Below are 18148 nucleotides of genomic sequence, written 5' to 3' on the forward strand. Positions count from 1 at the left end.
ACGTTGAAACTAGCAGAAGAAAGCTGAAAGGAGCATAACAAGCTGAAATTAGCAAAAAGAAGTTAGAAGAAACACAAAAAATGTTGTTAAGCAGAAAGAATCTGAAAGGAGCACAAAACAGCTGAAAAAAACAATTAGCTGAAAGTAGCTGAAAAAAAGTTTAATTGTACACAAAGAAGCTGAACCAGAACAAAATGTGAAAGAAACGGTAAAAGGTTGTAAACAGATCTAAATATATGAAGAAAGTAAAATGAGCTCAATTTATTTTCTATGAGGAAAAAATGGCAGAAACGGCTAAATATTTCAAAAAGCTAAAGTTGCACCAAAACCAAAAGTCATAGCAGGATTGTCCTAGCAGAGTTGAACGTTTTTGAGTTATGATTTGTTGAAATGGCACAAAAATAGTGGAACGTGAAAGATGCCGAAAAACGTAGAGGAAAAATGGATCACAATAGTGTGAACGCATCATAAACATTCACACTATTATCTCACACTAGCAGCCCTAAAAGGTCTCAAAAAGCTTGACTTCTCTACCTCTAGCACTTGTGAGTCGCTTGTTGGGACAGGGATGGGCTGGTCCAAACATAAGGGTTCCCTGGGAGTAAAGATCTTTCCATTTCCTTCAAACACCAACTCCTCGTGTAGGTTGACCCACAACACGTGGCTGTGCTTCCTTTTCTCATCTGTCAGATGGGCCAACACGGCCCCAGTCGCCTGCAGAGAGAACACAAGTGATTAAAGGAAGGGGCTGCAAGTCCAGCTGGAGCATCCTGCAGTGGACGTGCACGTTTTTATTAAAATAATCACGAGTCACTCCAATGAATCTATCTAGACTTGTACATACACCAAAGTACAAAACTGGCACTTTATTGTGTAAATTGTAAACACTTGTTGAAGTAAAATCACATATTAGTTAGTTCTAGCTGTTTTAGTCAATCCTTGTAAATTATTTGTGCATTCTCATCCAATATTAGAAAACTGTTGGCGCTCAAGTACGTGCTGAGGATTTCTCTCAGCTACTATCACATAAAGTATTAACTCAAAATGTGTAATTTGACTGAGTTACAGTCATTTTGTGTTGGCTAAGGTCAGTTAGCTGTGGTGGAACATCTTGAATTGGGTTGACTCCAAAAGTTAACCAGTTGTAGATGTACCGTATTTTTCAAGGATTCAAGGTTCTTTATTTGTCGTTCCACCACATGTGGTACAAGTGGTGGAATGAAATTTATTTATTTATTTATTTATTTATTTTATAATAAGAAGAATACATATCAATTTACATGTATGTAATTTGAAAACAAAAATAAAATAAAATGAAAGGCAGCAGATGAAGATAAAATCTTATTAAGTCTGCTCCTTATTTATCTAATAAACATTTTAAACAAACATTTACTGTAAGTAACAAAAACAAATAAATAACTCGCTTAATTTTTCAATTAACAAACATTTTCAATGAATTACATTCAGATATATTTTTTTAACAATTTGATTTTTACCAGTTTCTTAAATACCAAGATTGATTTGGCTTCCTTAATATCTGTCTCTAAGTCATTCCATAAACCAACACCCTGAATTAAGGTAGATCTTCCCTTTAAACTAGTTCTGAACTGCGATTTTACAAAAACATCTTTCCCCTTAAGATTGTAACAGCTTGATCTTTTCACAAAATACATTTGAATATTAGAAGGTAGTGTATTTGTATGAGCTCTATACATAACTGACAAAATGTTGTAAATTGTGTACACAGGGTCCCAGTTACATCCAACAAAAGTATAAAATGTAAAAAGTAAAACAGTAATAAGATCTAACAGTAATAGTAATTTTGCCATATAAGTCGCACCTTTTTGCATAAATTTGCAAGTTCTGCAACTTTTACACCGAAGCGACTAATATACTCCCCCCACCCATATTTATAACCCAATTTTTGTCTGACATCTGACATGTCATTCATTCTGACATTGAAAATATTGAACACTACCATTTTCAGCCACTAGAGGGCTCTCAACTAATATGGCAAGCCAAGTGTCTCATTAATAAGTAAAAGTGGCTATTAATGAGGCACTTGGCTTGCCATACAAAGTCTCGCTTCGTCTCACGCCGGAACTCCTGGAGCAAGCTGCATTTCGCCACGCCGCTTACGCGAAACGCAGCTGATTTGACCATTAAAGTGCATTTATTAAGGAAAAGTTCAACTGAGACACACTTTACTATAATGGTGAGCAAACAAATAATTGTTTTTAGGTGTTAATCTTGTTAAATTCTTGTTAAAGTCCTCCATGCATGCCACCATTTGGCAGCCAATCGGCCCACATGTCCAGGTGGTCGGCGGTGATGCATAATAGATGTGACGTACACGGCGAAGCAACTACTGATGTGACTGATGCGACTTATACGTCGGCAAATACGGTACATCAGATGACTAGTTTGAGGGTTTCATTAAAATCTCTCCAGTGGTTCATGAGATATTTAGCTAAATGGTAAACAAATGAAAACACACACAGACATGGGTCTGTAGCAGTGAGCGATAATAAAGATGAAGAAAATCGATCTTTTAAGATTTAAACTGATTGCAAAGAAAAAATCTGAATCATATCACCTGCTTCTTGCTTTCTTTAATCATCCTCTCTGTTTTAATGCTAATTACCTCTAATTAGGTCATTAATTGTCTTCTCTGGGTTTTCTCAAGGTGGAAGCAACAGTTTGTTACTGGTAATCAAATCTGGAAATGTTAAACGTTTCTATTTGATTCATTAAGATTATACTTTTGTTATAAGCCATAAATTTCTGTTTTGCTGACAAACAAACAGGAGCATCACAGCTGATTTGATGAGATGAGAAGAACCTCTAATGTCGGCTGGGCCACTCCATAAACAGGCATCTTGGGCACTCGTCTGAAGTTGGCCACCTTCATCTCCTTGACTGTGCTGAGCACGTCGGGGGCCAAGTACTCATCAGCAACCTGCTCAGACACAAACAGTTAAGCTTTCATCACAAGGTGAAAGGCAAAGCATGTTAAGATGCAGACGAGAGATTGGGGGGGGGGGCGGTCTCGACAGTAACAAGGCTTGAATAAGAAAAAGACGCAGCTGTTGACGTGATGGTGTGAAAAGATAAGGGAATTTAAATATTTAAACGAGATAAAGCGCGTTAGGTTTTAAAGTGTCTCAGCACACAAAAACAGGATGTAAAAAAACATCTTGTGTTTAAATTAAACACATCATTTTTAGCCTAATCTTTTGAAAAATGTGGACGACAAGAGAGAGAAATAATTAAAGGTTCTGTTTAAGCTTCTGATTTTCTCACCAGGACTCGGGCTCCTCTGGTGACCAGCTCAGCCGGAGCGGATAGCTCGGATGCGTTCATGCGTGCCAGTAGCCGGTACAACCAGGAGCGGCTGGACATCCACTGACTGAAGTTGGACACAAAGGCGAGGGGGTACTGGAAAACGCAAGAGTTGAGTCAATTTCATCAGTAAAGACAAGGAAGCAGGGAAAATCAAGAAATGTACCTGCTCATGAAGGTAGGCATTAAACACAATCAAGTAGAAGTAGCGCTCCAGGCTTTGCATTGTTCTGTTGAGAAAGTAGTCTTTGGTACTGCTTCCCTAAAAGATAAAAAAAATAACTATTATCTTTACAAGGTAGGTCAACCAGTAAATGCACTTAAGAATCCCTTGTTTATTTTAACAAAGAAAAAAAAATAAGAGCATTTCAGTGCACAAGCTACGAGGAGAAACTAGGCCTGTCACGATAACAAGTTTTGCTGGGCGATTAATTGTCTCAGAAATTATCGCGATAAACGATAATATTGTTTGAAATTTGAAAATAATTTAATTGTTTTCAAATTTAAGAAGAAATGTTTAATTTGTTTTGCATGTAATATCTTTTTACAACCACTTCATAGCAGTATAAGACTGTTTGAACCGAAGGATGGATAGTGAGGGAGCGAGCAGCGTGTCTAAGAAAAATGGGAGGGAGGCCCCTTGACGTGACATGGGCTGTCTCTTCGGTTCTCAAAATGGCGGACACTCTGTGGTTTGAGCTCTTTAGCATAGCATTTTTCACACAAAGCTTTTGATTAAAAAATGAGTAAACAAGTTCTCAGCTTCTTGTTGCAGAGAAAAACAGCTTGTTACGCAAATACACGGGTTTCAACCGTGAATTTTGGAGCTTCGACAAGACGGAGGTTTTCTCCCCGAGATCGGACTGTTAGCTTAGCTCGTAGCTTAGCTTCTCAGCTTAACTGCTTTTAATGATCCAAAAACACAATTTTGGACAGTTAAAATGGATTTTAAAGGCAAAAGAGGAAGGGAGGGATCAGTGAAGAACACCGGAGTTGAGCTTTTTATCATCCAGCATCTTCAGAAAGAGAGAGACACGAAGAAACGATAAAGCCGATAAATGAAAATAAGGTCGATAATTTTCATTTATCATGCGATTAATTGATTTATTGATTTATTGTGACAGGCCTAGGAGAAAATTAAATCTACTGTCATCGGTCAAAAGAAAAAGATGAGCACTAACCTGAATTTGATAATCTTCTCCAAGTCCTTCGAGCTTACTCTTGTTCTCATAGATTGCTTCCTTGATGTTGTGCATTTCTGAACACAAGGTAATTGCATGGTCAACCTGCAATAAAATAAACAAAAACAAGTAAAAAAAATTAACCCGAGTGGAAAAAAAAAAACCCACACACATTTCAGATCAAAAGCGAACGGGTGTAGAATAAGCATAAACATTCACATACACTAATATCGTATTTGCTCCTTACAAACAGCTCATGTGTAACAAAAACCAAGTTTATTTGCATATAAAACTGTCGTCTGACCACAGGTGCTCGCTCCAGTCACATCTGAGCATGCTTGATGATCCCACATCTGAACAGCCTCTTATGAAGATGCACTTCTATACCTTTGCCTGATTTCACAAGCATGAAAAAACATTATGGTAATTAGCCCTGCTTCCATCACCGCTGCTCTCCAGACTGCAGCTGCTGAATGTCAGATGGAGCTCATTCCTGATAGCCATCTCTGATGAGCCACTGTTTCTGTAAGATGAACGAACTGATTTCAATGGTTTAAAGCAGGGCTATTCAACAAAACTGCTCAGGGGGGCTACGGTTTCTGAAAGCCAGCAGCTCAGGGGTCGAGCGTCCAGCAGTTAAAGTCATTATGTAAATAAGTATTACAATGATCTGTTATCTTTCAAAAATGTGTTGTTGTTGTTGTTGTACTGAACCATAAATGCAATAAATAGAACTCGTGGGTCGTCAGTTGAATAGCCCTGGTTTAAACTCTGGCTGTCTGACTGGAAGAAAAGAAAAAGATCTCAGGAAGATCTTGATTTTTAAAGCTACTTTAATAGCATTCTACTATTCTGTATGTTTTTGTGTACATTATTATTGTTTTTAATACCTAAAATCTTTAAACCTAAAATCTAAATCTAGTATTTACTGTAAATTTTGAGTATCTACTGTACTTTTCACTGTATAAGTTGCACCTTTTTGCATAAATTAGCATGCCCTGTGACTTGTACAGTGAAGCAACTCCCCCCCCCCCCCATATTTATAACACAAATTTTGACTGAGATGATGATTTCATTCATTCTGACATGGAAAATATTGAACATTACCATTTTCAGCCGCTAGAGGGCAGTCCAGTAGTATGACAAGCCAAGTGTTTCATTAATATGTAAAAGTGGCTATTAGTGAGATGCTTGGCTTGCCATACCAAGCCACCTTCGTCTTGCTCCGGAACTCCTGAAGCAAACATCAAATCAGCTGCACTTTGCCGCACCGCCCAGGTGAAATGCAGCTGATTTGACCATTAAGGTGCATTTATTAAGGAGAAGTACAACTGAGATACACCTTTACTATATTGTCAAGCAAACAAATAATTGTTTTAGGTGATTATCTTGATAAATTTTGAAGAAATGCACAGCGAGTCCTCCCTCTGCATGCTCCCGCAGCCATGAATCAATTTTTGAAATGAAGCTTTTTTTTAATCATTAAAGTGCATTTATTAAGGAAAAATTCAACTGAGACACACTTTTACTATGATGTCGAGCAAACAAATAATTGTTTTTAAGTGTTAATCCTGTTAAATTCTTGTTAAAAGTCCTCCCATGAACACTCCCGTGGCCGCCATTGGCAGCCAATAGATTTTTGGGACAACACCGCCCCACGTTTCCAGGTTGTCAGTGGTGACGCATAATAGATGCGATTTATATGGCAAAGCGACATATTTATGTTTTTTTCAACTTTATTTGACATATTTGGACTGATGCGACTTATATGGCGGTGCAACGTGTACGGCAGAAAGCACAGTGACTTTCTTTTTATGATGTTTTACAGTCCTTTTCATTAGCTGAATTACCTCTTCCATGATCTGCTGTCCATTAGGCAACCTGTCGATCAGACACTGAATGACGTGAAATAGTGGTCTGGTCTCTGAAGTGGCTGCCTCCTCAACTCTGCAACACATTGTAAACATCTCACCTCGCATTTCATAAAGTGAGGCAGTAAAAATCAGTTCTGAACTTGGATGACTATATAAGCAAGGTATATATAAAAAAAAAAACCTCATTACTGTTAGTTTTATTGGATTTATTTAATGCTGAGGTCTTACTGGGATGGTGGCTGTGCGCATCCACTGAGGCGATTCATGACTAACGTGCCCAGGATCATAGCGAGGTTGGTGCGTCCGACGCCCACCTGGCAGCTGAAGAGCAGAGTAGGAAGCTGTCGGGACGCGCTGTGGGCCAGAGACAAGCTGGGGCTCTCCTAGAAAGCATAAAACCAGGAGAAGGCTGTACAAAAACACAATCACATGACTGACGTGTAAATGGCATGCTAATCAAAACCAAACAGCAAACAATGAAAATAATTAGAAAATAAAAGACCTAGCATATTGAAGGGATGCGTTCATCTGCTGTTCATGTCCTTCATGAGCTCAGAGTATGTGTTCTTAATGACTCTCAGCTACTATCACACTAAATTTTATTTCGCTATTTGTCAAACTAACTGTGTTATAGCCATGTTTGTGTTGGCAAATGGTGATTAACTGTGGTGGCCATCTTAAATTGGACTGATTCCAAAGGTTAATCAGTTGTAGATGAACATCCAGTAATTAATCTCTGAGAGATTCATTAAAATCCACCCACTTGTTCATGAGATATTTTGGTAACAGACACACAAATGCACGCACATGGGCAAAAACATTAGCATTCTGCCCTTACCTTTCAGTGACAGGCATTTATATTTCTCCTGATGAACTTATGTTGAGCTAGAAAAAAATATGTGCATGTTTAAGACCTTGATCGTTTAAAAGCCTTATCGCTGAAAAGACTTGGTCAATAAGGTTCAGTCTGAAACCTGCTTTTATGCTTTATTTGAAATTTTATAGGAAAATCATATTAATAAGTTTGGCATTAAAGCTGCAATCCCAAAAAGAAAAAAAAGAAAGGGAACCACTATTCAAGCACAGGGAACTCGACCGGGTGCAGCAAGACGGTCCAAAAAAGGGCAAAACGAGAGAGGAAGAGAACATCCTGCATGAGTGAAGGGCAGGACAGAAACCAGACGGAGCGGATGGCTGAAGAACAGACATATCCTGGCAACAAACGCGCTTTTATTAAGCTATCATATTTATAAGATGTACTGCACATACAGGAGATTTCATGTAGATTTAATAAAATCCAGTGTGACCTTCTCACCCCCACAGTGAGAGAATTCAGACGCTCTCCAGTGTTCAGTCATGAATAACGTTTACGACAAGAAAAGCACAGCCAGAAGTGGGGATTCATATGTGCACTTGCACCACAATGGACAATTTTTGCATGTGCTTACCCTGAGGATGTTAACAAATGCATCAAAGTCTTCTTCCAGTGGCGCTCCCTCCATTGGCAGTGGTAATCTGTAGTACCTGCAGAACAACACATTGTCACCCAAAGTTGAACATGAAGTCCATGTTGTGTCCATATTGTCCTTATGCAAGTAAGGGCAATATTGTATGGCAATACTGTAGGTAAGAGCACATTGCATGTAAACAAAACCTCAAGGCTCAAGCTCCGTCACGCTGTTTACTAATCTGACCAGGCTGATAAGAATTTTAGGAGAAATCTGAGGCCTTGTTTACAAGAAAACAATTTCTGGTGAAAATGGAAGAGTTGTGTTGCGTTTGTACTCTTCATTTACACAAAAATAGCAAAAAAAATGTTTTCTCTGACAACGGCACAATTTGCGAACAGGTTCCAGAGTGCAATGGTTCAAAAGCGTCAGATTCAGATCAGTCAGATCAGAGTCTCACAGTCTTTGTGAGATTATGTAGGTTGGTGCTTATAATGTGACATACTCAGTGGAAAGAGATGACCGCTAATGTGGGCCTGATTGGACAGGGACTTCAGAGAGTCTGTAAGGTGTTTGATTGGATACAAATTGAAAACAGGAAGTGTCACGGGGTGGAGAAAAAAGTCTAAGTGTGGGAACAGACCTGATACAGGTCATAATTGTATTGTATGGAGGCACAATATATATATATATATATATATATATATATATATATATATATATATACATACACACACACAATTCTCTCTTGTTCACTCATTTTGAAGTCTGTAAAAATAAAGATGTTGTTTAATTCTGACGTAAGCGTGTGATCCTTCCGAGCAAACAACCCGGGCGGGGGACGAGGAGAAAGGTCATTGTTTCCCCTTACAGTAGCGGTAGAACTTTTTTTTTAACGCATGGGCACTTAAGAGTTTCAAACAACATAGCACCAACTAGTGGCGTGGTGAGGGAATTACACCTTTCCCACGTCTACCGTTGCTGTTTAAACAGAAACTGTAATTAGAACGTTTTCATGTAAATGTGTTAATAGAAATGGGGGAAAAAAAATTGTTTTTCATTGGATCGTTGTCGTGTAAACATGGCTTGAATCACACGATCAATAATGGTCCTGTAAAAACACAAACGGCTACAATTTCAACGTTTCAAAACAAAAGAGTCAATCCATCCATCTAGAAAATGTCAGCATCAAAAACAAGCTCTTCAGAACTCTTTGAAAAAACAACACATCGCTCTAAAAGGAAGTGCAGAGTTATGTCAGTAAATCAACTGACAGGATGCAGCAATCTTTAGTTTCCACACACTACATAGAAAAAAAACAAGTAACGCAATAATGTGTGAGCTACTGGGCATAATGGGACTGCATAAACAACCTGTAGCCCTGCACGGTGAACATCGGCCTCTTATAGACCTCTTCAGTCACGTGGATGTCCTCCTCACACGTGATCGCTATCTTCTGTGGTTCGTCTTTAAAGAACTCGATGTCGTTGTAGACGTAGAAGACGTTTTCGTTGAGTTTGGCAAAATCCTGAAGCTGTGGGAGATGAAATGATCAGAAAATATTAGTGTTGGGATCAGTGTCTTTTTTTCTTCTTATACTGTGTGATTATATGTTTGAGACCTCGCTTCTGATGGCCAGCTCTAGGTGTTCCCCCGTCGTCTCCTTTTCCAGCCCATGAAGGTTCTCGTGGAGATTTTCCTTCCTTCGGGGGGTGTACGGCACAAAGTCGTCATCCTTGTGGAGAAACACCACCGGCTCTTCTCTCACACAGAAGAATATTATCTCCTGTTTGCAAAAGCACAGCAGGACATGTATCACATTATATATCCATTTGAGGATTACTGTTGCCCTCTACTGACTCTGCAACTTTTGCGAAGCAATCTGTTGTCATAAAATGCAAGTTTCACTAAACGTGATGCATATTTTTTTTCTTAAATTTAAATTAGATGACAGCTGCTGTAAGTACAGTGATTTCCACTGACACACCAGTGACATTTTCAAGTTTGCTCAGGTTTATCACTGAGCCATAGCCTCTTCTGAGGACTTGAGTCTGCAAATATTTACTGACAACACCAGCCCCCCATTCACACAACAGTTTGAAGCTGGGCCAGAGACACCTTCTCCCTGCATCAGTTTCACAAGTGAAATGAAAGCATGACAATGAGGGGGATATCACCATTGATTCATGATGCTTACACCTCCAAACCAACAACTGAGACGGTCACAGAACAAAGTTGGCGAGCAAGCGTGAAGTGGAGGATGGCAAAACCCTCTACTTTTAACCCTCTACTTTGCTGATGACCGGATTGAGGCAGCTTAAACAGGCTCATCTTTACAGCCAAATCATGAATTTGTTGTGTAAGACAAACTATTAAAATAAATAGGTTACAAAAAAAGATGTTTAAGAACCTATCTGCACCAGACTAAGACTGGAAGTCAAAAGTTCTTGTCTGAAACAGGTGTATAAAGGAATTTAACCTCTTGTCCTTGTGCTCGGAGTTTCTGCAGAACCTGTTTGAAACCATTAAGGCTGGGCTGACCCATCCCATACAGCGGGTAGGCTCCCTTCACTTGGCGGAAATTGGGAGCTCCATAGCTGCCTGTGGTGTTAAGGACGTCTGCTTTGCTGTACACATCTTGAACCATGAAGTACTCCCCCTGTTGACATATGTAACGACACAGAATTTAGCCAAGAACACGATCCTGACATTTTACTCTTTGTGTGCATGTTAAAACTCTTGGATTCATCGCTAGAATTGTACACTGCTGTTGGCTTTTCAGTCTTTTTTTTTTATTTTTTATTCGGTTTACCAGTTCATGACCTGATTTTTAGTTTTCAACTAATGTGCCTGACACAGTCCAGTTACTCTGTCGTCTAAACATGTTAAACCTCTTGTTTGTCACCTTTGCTGTACAAAGAAAAGCTAAAATGTCCAAATGCAATATAATGTTGGAAAGCTAAAAAAAGAAAATTTAAAAAAAAGTGAAATTGGGTACAATCATGTTAGAAATAATAATAAATAAATAAAAAACTGCACAACTGAGATCACCCATTTGCCTTTGAAAGTCTATCAATTAATGTTTTTTTTTACAAAGAAATTGTCCATCATTGATATCAAAAATCCCAACAGCCCAGTTTAACATTACTGACCAAAAATACAGCATATTGCTTTAATATTAATATCTACATGTGCTGGTCATAAAATTAGAATATCATGAAAAAGTTTATTTATTTCAGCAATTCCATTCAAAAAGTGAAACTTGTATATTATATTCATTCATTACACACAGACTGATATATTTCAAATGTTTATTTCTTTTAATGTTGATGATTATAACTGACAACTCATGAAAACCCCAAATTCAGTAAATTAGAATATTGTGAAACGGTTCAGGGAGTTTGCATGTTCTCTCCGTGCATGCGTGGGTTTTCTCCGGGTACTCCGGTTTCCTCCCACAGTCCAAAAACATGCATGTTAGGCTGATTGGTAACTCTAAATTGTCCCTAGGTGTGAGTGAGAGAGTGAATGGTTGTTTGTCTTGTTTGTCTCTATGTGGCCCTGTGATGGACTTGCGACCTGTCCAGGGTGTACCCCGCCCCTCGCACAGTGATTGCTGGACATGGGCACCAGCGACCCCCGTGACCCAAAATGGAACAAACGGGTAAAGAAAATGGATGGATGGATGGATGGATGAAACGGTTCAGTATTGAAGACACCTGGTGCCACACTCTAATCAGCTCATTAATTCACTTTCAAAGGCCTTTAAATGGTCTCAGTCGAGTTCTGTAGGCTACACAATCATGGGGAAGACTGCTGACTTGACCATTGTCCAAAATACGACCATTGACTCCTTGCACAAGGAGGGCAAGACACAAAAGGTCATTGCTAAAGAGGCTGGCTGTTCACAGAGCTCTGTGTCCAAGCACATTAATGGAAAGGCAAAAGGAAGGTGGTAGAAAAAGTGTACAAACAATAGGGATAACTGCACCCTGGAGATGATGGTGAAACAAAACCCATTCCAAAATGTGGGGGAGATTCACAAAGAATGGACTGCAGCTGATGTCAGTACTTCAAGAACCACCACGTACAGACGTATGCAAGACATGGGTTTCAGCTGTCCCATTCCTTGTGTCAAGCCACTCTTGAACAAGAGACGGCGTCAGAAGCGTCTCGTCTGGGCTAAAGACAAATAGGACTGGACTGCTGCTGAATGGTCTAAAGTTATGTTCTCTGATGAAAATAAATTTTGCATTTCCTTTGGAAATCAAGGTCTCAGAGTCTGGAGGAAGAGAGGAAAGGAGCATAATCTATGTTTCTTGAGGTCCAGTGTCAAGTTTCCACAGTCAGTGATGGTTTGGGGTGCCATGTCATCTGCTGATGTTGGTCCACTGTGTTTTTTGAGCTCCAAGGTCAATGCAGCCATCTAAGAGGAAGTTTTAGAGCACTTCATTCTTCCTGCTGCTGACTAACTTTATGGAGATATAGATTTCATTTTCCAACAGGACTTGGCACCTGCACACAGTGCCAAAGCTACCAGTACCTGGTTTAAGGACCATGGTATCCCTGTTCCTAATTGGACAGCAAACTCTTCTGACCTTAACCCCATAGAAAATCTATGTGAAGAGGAAGATGTGATATGCCAGACCCAACAATTCAGAAGAGCTGAAGGCCACTATCAGAGCAACCTGGACTCTCATCACACCTGAGCAGTGCCACAGACTGACCGACTCCATGCCACGACGCATTGCTGCAGTAATCCAGGCAAAAGGAGCCACAACTAAGTATTGAGTGCTGTACATGCTCATACTTTTCATGTTCATACTTTTCAGTTGGCCATCATTTCTAAAAATCCTTTTTATGTTCAAGGTTCAAGGATTTAAGGTTCTTTATTTGTCATTCATTATTCATTATTGGTCTTAAGTAATATTCTCATTATTAAGTAATATTCTAATTTTCTGAGATACTGAATTTGGGGTTTTCATGAGTTGTCAGTTATAATCATCAACATTAAAAGAAATAAACATTTGAAATATATCAGTCTGTGTGTAATGAATGAATATAGTTGCAAGTTTCACTTTTTGAATGGAATTACTGAAATAAATCAGCTTTTTTGTGATATTCTAATTTTATGACCAGCAGCTACAGTATATAAGATAATAAAAGTGTTTAGGTTGCATCTACAGGCTTTAAAATCCTACAAAATGTGCTTTAAGAACATCCATGCCCCTTTTCTACCATTTATACCTCATGCCATATGTAAATAACCTCTTTGAGCGCTCACACATCTGACAGACAATCTTTATTCTGAGCGCAATGATATACAATGTGCATCTGTTGCTTTTAAAGTCAATTAAGGAAAACCATGCATGAACTAAAAAGGATAAAGTGAGTCATCTGTGGTTTGTGTGTCCTCAAGTTCTATTTATTTATTTATTTTAGGTTAAAAAATAGCACAAATGACAGCAAAGGTAATTGTACACTTTAAGATCTTTAGGAGGCATACTTTCAATGTGACAGTGATGTCTGGCCAGGAAATATCAGACAAGAAGAAGAAGAGTGTCATTTGTGTGGGCCATCTGTTGTCATTTCTGATTAGCTCCTGGATCACAGACATCTACACCTCCAGATGCAGGAAGAGGGCCACCTGCATCATGAAGGACCCCACCCACCCAGCACACACACTTTTTGCCCCACTCCCCTCAGGAAGGAGGTTAAGGAGCATTAAGTGTAGAACCACTAGACTGACGAACAGCTTCTACCCTGAGGCTTAGACTCATGAATCTCTAACTAGAATAATCACTGTGTAAAACCATATCATGTTGCTGCTGATCTGTTTCATGTTGCTGCTGATCTGTTTCAATGTTGATGTGTTCATGCGTGCACATCTGCTCACATACTCATGTTCATGTTTGTGCTGATGTTCAATGTTTTATGTTATGAGTGCTTAGTGTATATTTAGGTGATGTTTTTCTTAGTTCATATCTTAGATGTTATTACTGTTTTTCTTAGACATTTTATTGTTGGATGTAACTGGGACCCCGTGTACATAATTTCGCTCCACCACATGTACCACATGAGGTGCAGGTGCGAATGACAATAAAGAAACTCTGACTCTGACTCTGACTCTGACATAAAAAATAAAACTAAATTTTAAAAAGCTGTGTAAGATGTTATTTTTTGAGCTGTTATAGAAAATTTAGACTAGGGCTGATTGTGATTTAGCTAATAGTTTCTCCAGTACGTAAAAAAAAGAGTAGCTTATTGGGAAGTAGATGTATCAAATAATTATTTAACAAATACTAATACTCATGCAATGACTAAATATGGTTCTACAACAGGGTTTGATTTACTTTGGCAAGTTTCTGGAAAGATTTTTTTAAGCCAAACTGGCAAATGTTTAGGTCATCGCATGGCACAATGGTCTTGGTAAGTGAGTTGAATTGTTTGCATTCCTGCAATTAATAGTCAAATTAGTTGATTGGTAGATTAGATTGCATAGATTACATAGATTACATAAACATAGATTAGATTGCAGCACTTCTACTGTAATAACCATGCTTTTCAGCAGCACAAACCAATCAGTTTCACAGTAAAACAAAGCTTTTAGTGGAAACAGCTGCCTAGTATGATGTGATCAAAACAAAGAGGAAAATATACTTTTTATAGAGATGTTCTTGGGTTAAAAAAAAACAAAAACAACTGACATTTTCACACCTATAAACAGAAGCTGTGGGTTAACCCTAATGTTAAAACTATCACAGTAGAGGCGACAAAGCAGATCAAAGCAGGAGCGAAACAATTGTTCTGTTTCAATGGCTGCCTCCATGCATAAAATGGTGCATGACAATGTTCCAGCACTACTCTGCCATTTGGACACATGCATGTGAAAAGAATCAACATAAAGGCAGATGAGTTGATTCTACAGCTTTCTGTGATACGATGGCACTTTGTTGGAACTAAATAAGGTGGAAATTTGTCCTTACCTTCACAAGGTAGTGCTCGGGCATAGAGTCTGATATCCGACCAACTTTGTAGTTGGCTTTGAGGATGTCATCGTGAATCTGGAATTCTTGTCTGCAATTATATCTTTAAAACCGATTTTAGGAAGAAAAAAACAAAGGTCAGTTTTATTATCAGCTACTGTTTGCTCAACTTAAAGCGACAAAAAAGAGATAAAGGTTGAGAGGGATGTTACGGCAGTGATCAAAAAGAATTAACACCCAACTGGGAGAACGTAGACTGGAGGAGGAACTTACGTGATGACGACCGGTGCAACTTTGTTGGTGATAATGGACTTGGCCTTGCTGTTGTGGATGCTGACTGTAGAGAAGGGGCTAATACTTAAAGACTGCTTGCTGTTGGCCATCCCGTTGCCATGGACACTCTCAAGCGGTGATGCTACATAAACAGGCTGGGGTGCAGCGCTGGCAGTTGTACCCATGCTCCACAAGCTGCTGTCAATGACATCGCAGTGGACTCAGAAACAGGAAACAAACACACTTGCACATAAACCTGAAAGTATGCACACAGCAGCAACGCCGAATAACCGTATATTCGGAGTGTGAAACACTTCAAAAGACTTTTACGGTGTAAAAAGGCACTTGAAGGCATGTCTCACACATTAACAATGATGTGCTTTTAATGAATGTGTGAAGTTTTTCTCACACTGTATGAAAGAAATGCAATACATTCATGTAAAAACTCAACTTTTAAAAACTAAGTCCCCCTTTATACAAACACAGCCAGGGGAAGCAAGTTTTTAGGATGTAGATTTGAGGAAAAAAATCCTTGTTTACATGGCCGCATTCGGTGTTTGCATGTAACCGGAGGAACACCACAAGTCCACTGTAGTTGCCATGCCAGGTCATTAGTTGGCACCATGCATTTTGTACATTCACCTAATGCGTATGTACACTTACTGGGACTGATGTCGGCAAGGTCCTTCTCCTGGGCTGAAAGGCCCAGGTAACAACAAAACTTAAAAGCCGAATTTTGGATACGAGTCGACGGATTTGATGCCAAGCGGGACTGTTTCATCTAACAGCTCGACACCAGTCGCTGAGCGAACGAGCACTGACGAGAATGATGTCGGGCTCACTCCCGTGGTAATCAGTAGCCATCGAGCAGTGCTACAGCAGGTAAATCCATGTTTTTGATAAGGTTTGCTTGTGTTGTTTTGGTTACACAAACATTCAACAGAGTTTTTATTTTTATTTTTCCTGAGAGGAGAAACTATCCTTCTACCAGAGGGACTAGTTCCGAAAAGAGAGTATACATCCTGGCGGTGCAGGAGGACTGCCGAAGAGAGAGATGTTGGAGCAACTATTCACTTAAATTTCCCCTCAATTCTTTTTTCCAATCTATTCAATGTTTTAAGCTACAATAAGCAATGGAGTGACAGCCTGTACAAGCCAGATAAACAACATGGCTTCAGTACCCAGGATGACTAGAGAGAGGAAGAGTACAGTTCAGTTAACTTGTTTTTAATAGTGTGTTCAGTTTTCCTATCATTGTTTCTGTGGTGTTGAATAATTAAATTAAAATTAAACATAATGTCTTCATTTTCAACTTTAAAAGCGCGCAACGGGCGCTGTACTAGTCTGCTGTGGTGAAGAAAGAGCTGAGTCAAAAGGCGAAGCGCTCAATTTACCGGTCAATCTACGTTCCTACCCTCATCTATGGTCATGAGCTTTGGGTTGTGACTGAAAGAACGAGATCACGAATACAAGCGGCCGAAATGAGTTTTCTCCGCAGGGTGACTGGGCTCTCCCTTAGAAATAGGGTGAGAAGCTTGGTCATCTGGGAGGGATTCATCCGGGAGAGATTCAGAGTAAGCCACTGCTTCTCCACATCGAGAGGAGTCAGTTGAGGTGGCTCGGGCATCTGGTTAGGAAGCCTTCTGGACAGACACCTCCCTGATGAGGTGTTCCAGACATGTCCCACCGGGAGGAGACACAGGGGGAAGACCCAGGACACGCTGGAGGGACTATGTTTCTCCGCTGGACTGGGAATGCCTTTGGATTTCCCTGGAGGTGCTGGCTCAAGTGGCTGGGGAGAGAGAAGTCTGGACCTCCCTACTTAAGCTGCTACCCCCGTGACACAACCCCGGATAAGCAGAAGAAAATGGATGGATAACACGCAACGTGTTTCACATTGTTTAAATCACATAACTTGAATTACATAATGTCCTGTTAGCTTCATTTAGCTTAGACAGCTTCATTGTATCTCCTATCACTAACAAAAATACCGTTTATTATTGTTAAACTGTTATTATTTAGCACATTTAGTACATTATAGTCTGGCGTCTCTTCCCAACACAGCAGCTACACTCCGGCGTGGATTAACTTCGAGACACAAAATTTATTCCATCAGTCGTAGCACAGAAAGCAGTATGTTACACTCCGGCGCCATTGTTGATAGAAATATGCCGTTGGTCCGCGCATGCGTGAAATATACGCCTGTAGCAAGTGCTTTAACACCTCAGCTAGAGCCGTTTACATAACAGCGGGCGGCCACCTCAAAAACCTCCACTCTGAAAGGTGGGTTGAGAAACCTCCAGATTCAAAGAGGTGGGGGACTAGTGTCGTGTAAATGAACAGCCAAACCACAGAGAGAAAGGTGCGGTTTCACTCAAAATATGCATCATGTAAACGGCCACAAAGGTTGCTTCTGCTTACAGTTTGGCGAATTCACAAGTTATGTAAGTTCTTTATATTTGATACTTAAAGGCCAAAACAAATTACCACTGACTGAATTTTCATCTTGCTCCACCATAACAACCCAGACAATAATATTAGCTCATCTAATTTCTCAAATTTATCGGTACTCATTCTTGTAATCTTTCGGTCCTCCTGCCTGTGGCCAAGAAAATTACCTAATCGAAATGTTTTAAAGGATGTCACAAATTATAAAATATACCAGAATAAAAAAGAGGCCTAACAGTAACGTCTTACAAAAGATTCACAGGTCTACTTTACTGAAGTTTATTTAATAACTGTGAAGTTTGAAGCAGGTGTGAATATTAAACCTACAAAATTTAATTAAAAGTAGCAAAACTAGTCAGAAATACTGCCTATACTGTTTTGACAGAAGAAACAATCACAGCCATGGTTGACGTAAAATAAAAGCAACTGTGTAACATCATATTTAATTTATTTGTCTAAAACACATCTTTTTTTTTTATTGCTAAGAGCAAGTTTTCTTAATAATTTTTGTCAGCTGTCATTACTAGTTGAAATAAAACAAGGTGCAAAGAGAGGAATCAAATATATAACAAGAATACTGCATTTGGTACATTACA

The 18148-nt window shown here is 39.3% G+C and overlaps 1 protein-coding gene across 1 annotated transcript in view; it reads right to left on the minus strand.

The window, feature by feature from the left end:
• pald1a (phosphatase domain containing paladin 1a) overlaps positions 1–18148 on the minus strand; it is a 57835-nt gene that overhangs the window by 36445 nt on the left and 3242 nt on the right. Inside the window, exons 2-14 of the mRNA XM_037691099.1 lie at positions 15105–15302; positions 14832–14934; positions 10325–10504; positions 9467–9631; positions 9219–9379; positions 7846–7921; positions 6626–6780; positions 6374–6470; positions 4524–4628; positions 3509–3604; positions 3304–3438; positions 2843–2959; positions 535–714 (exon numbers count right to left, since the gene is read on the minus strand). Coding sequence (XP_037547027.1) covers positions 535–714; positions 2843–2959; positions 3304–3438; positions 3509–3604; positions 4524–4628; positions 6374–6470; positions 6626–6780; positions 7846–7921; positions 9219–9379; positions 9467–9631; positions 10325–10504; positions 14832–14934; positions 15105–15302 — 1768 coding nt within the window. The remainder of the gene's footprint in view (positions 1–534; positions 715–2842; positions 2960–3303; positions 3439–3508; positions 3605–4523; positions 4629–6373; positions 6471–6625; positions 6781–7845; positions 7922–9218; positions 9380–9466; positions 9632–10324; positions 10505–14831; positions 14935–15104; positions 15303–18148) is intronic.

Source organism: Nematolebias whitei, chromosome 17 (assembly GCF_014905685.2).
Source record: "Nematolebias whitei isolate Nwh7 chromosome 17, NemWhi1, whole genome shotgun sequence".
In the NCBI taxonomy this organism is placed as follows: Eukaryota; Metazoa; Chordata; class Actinopteri; order Cyprinodontiformes; family Rivulidae; genus Nematolebias; species Nematolebias whitei.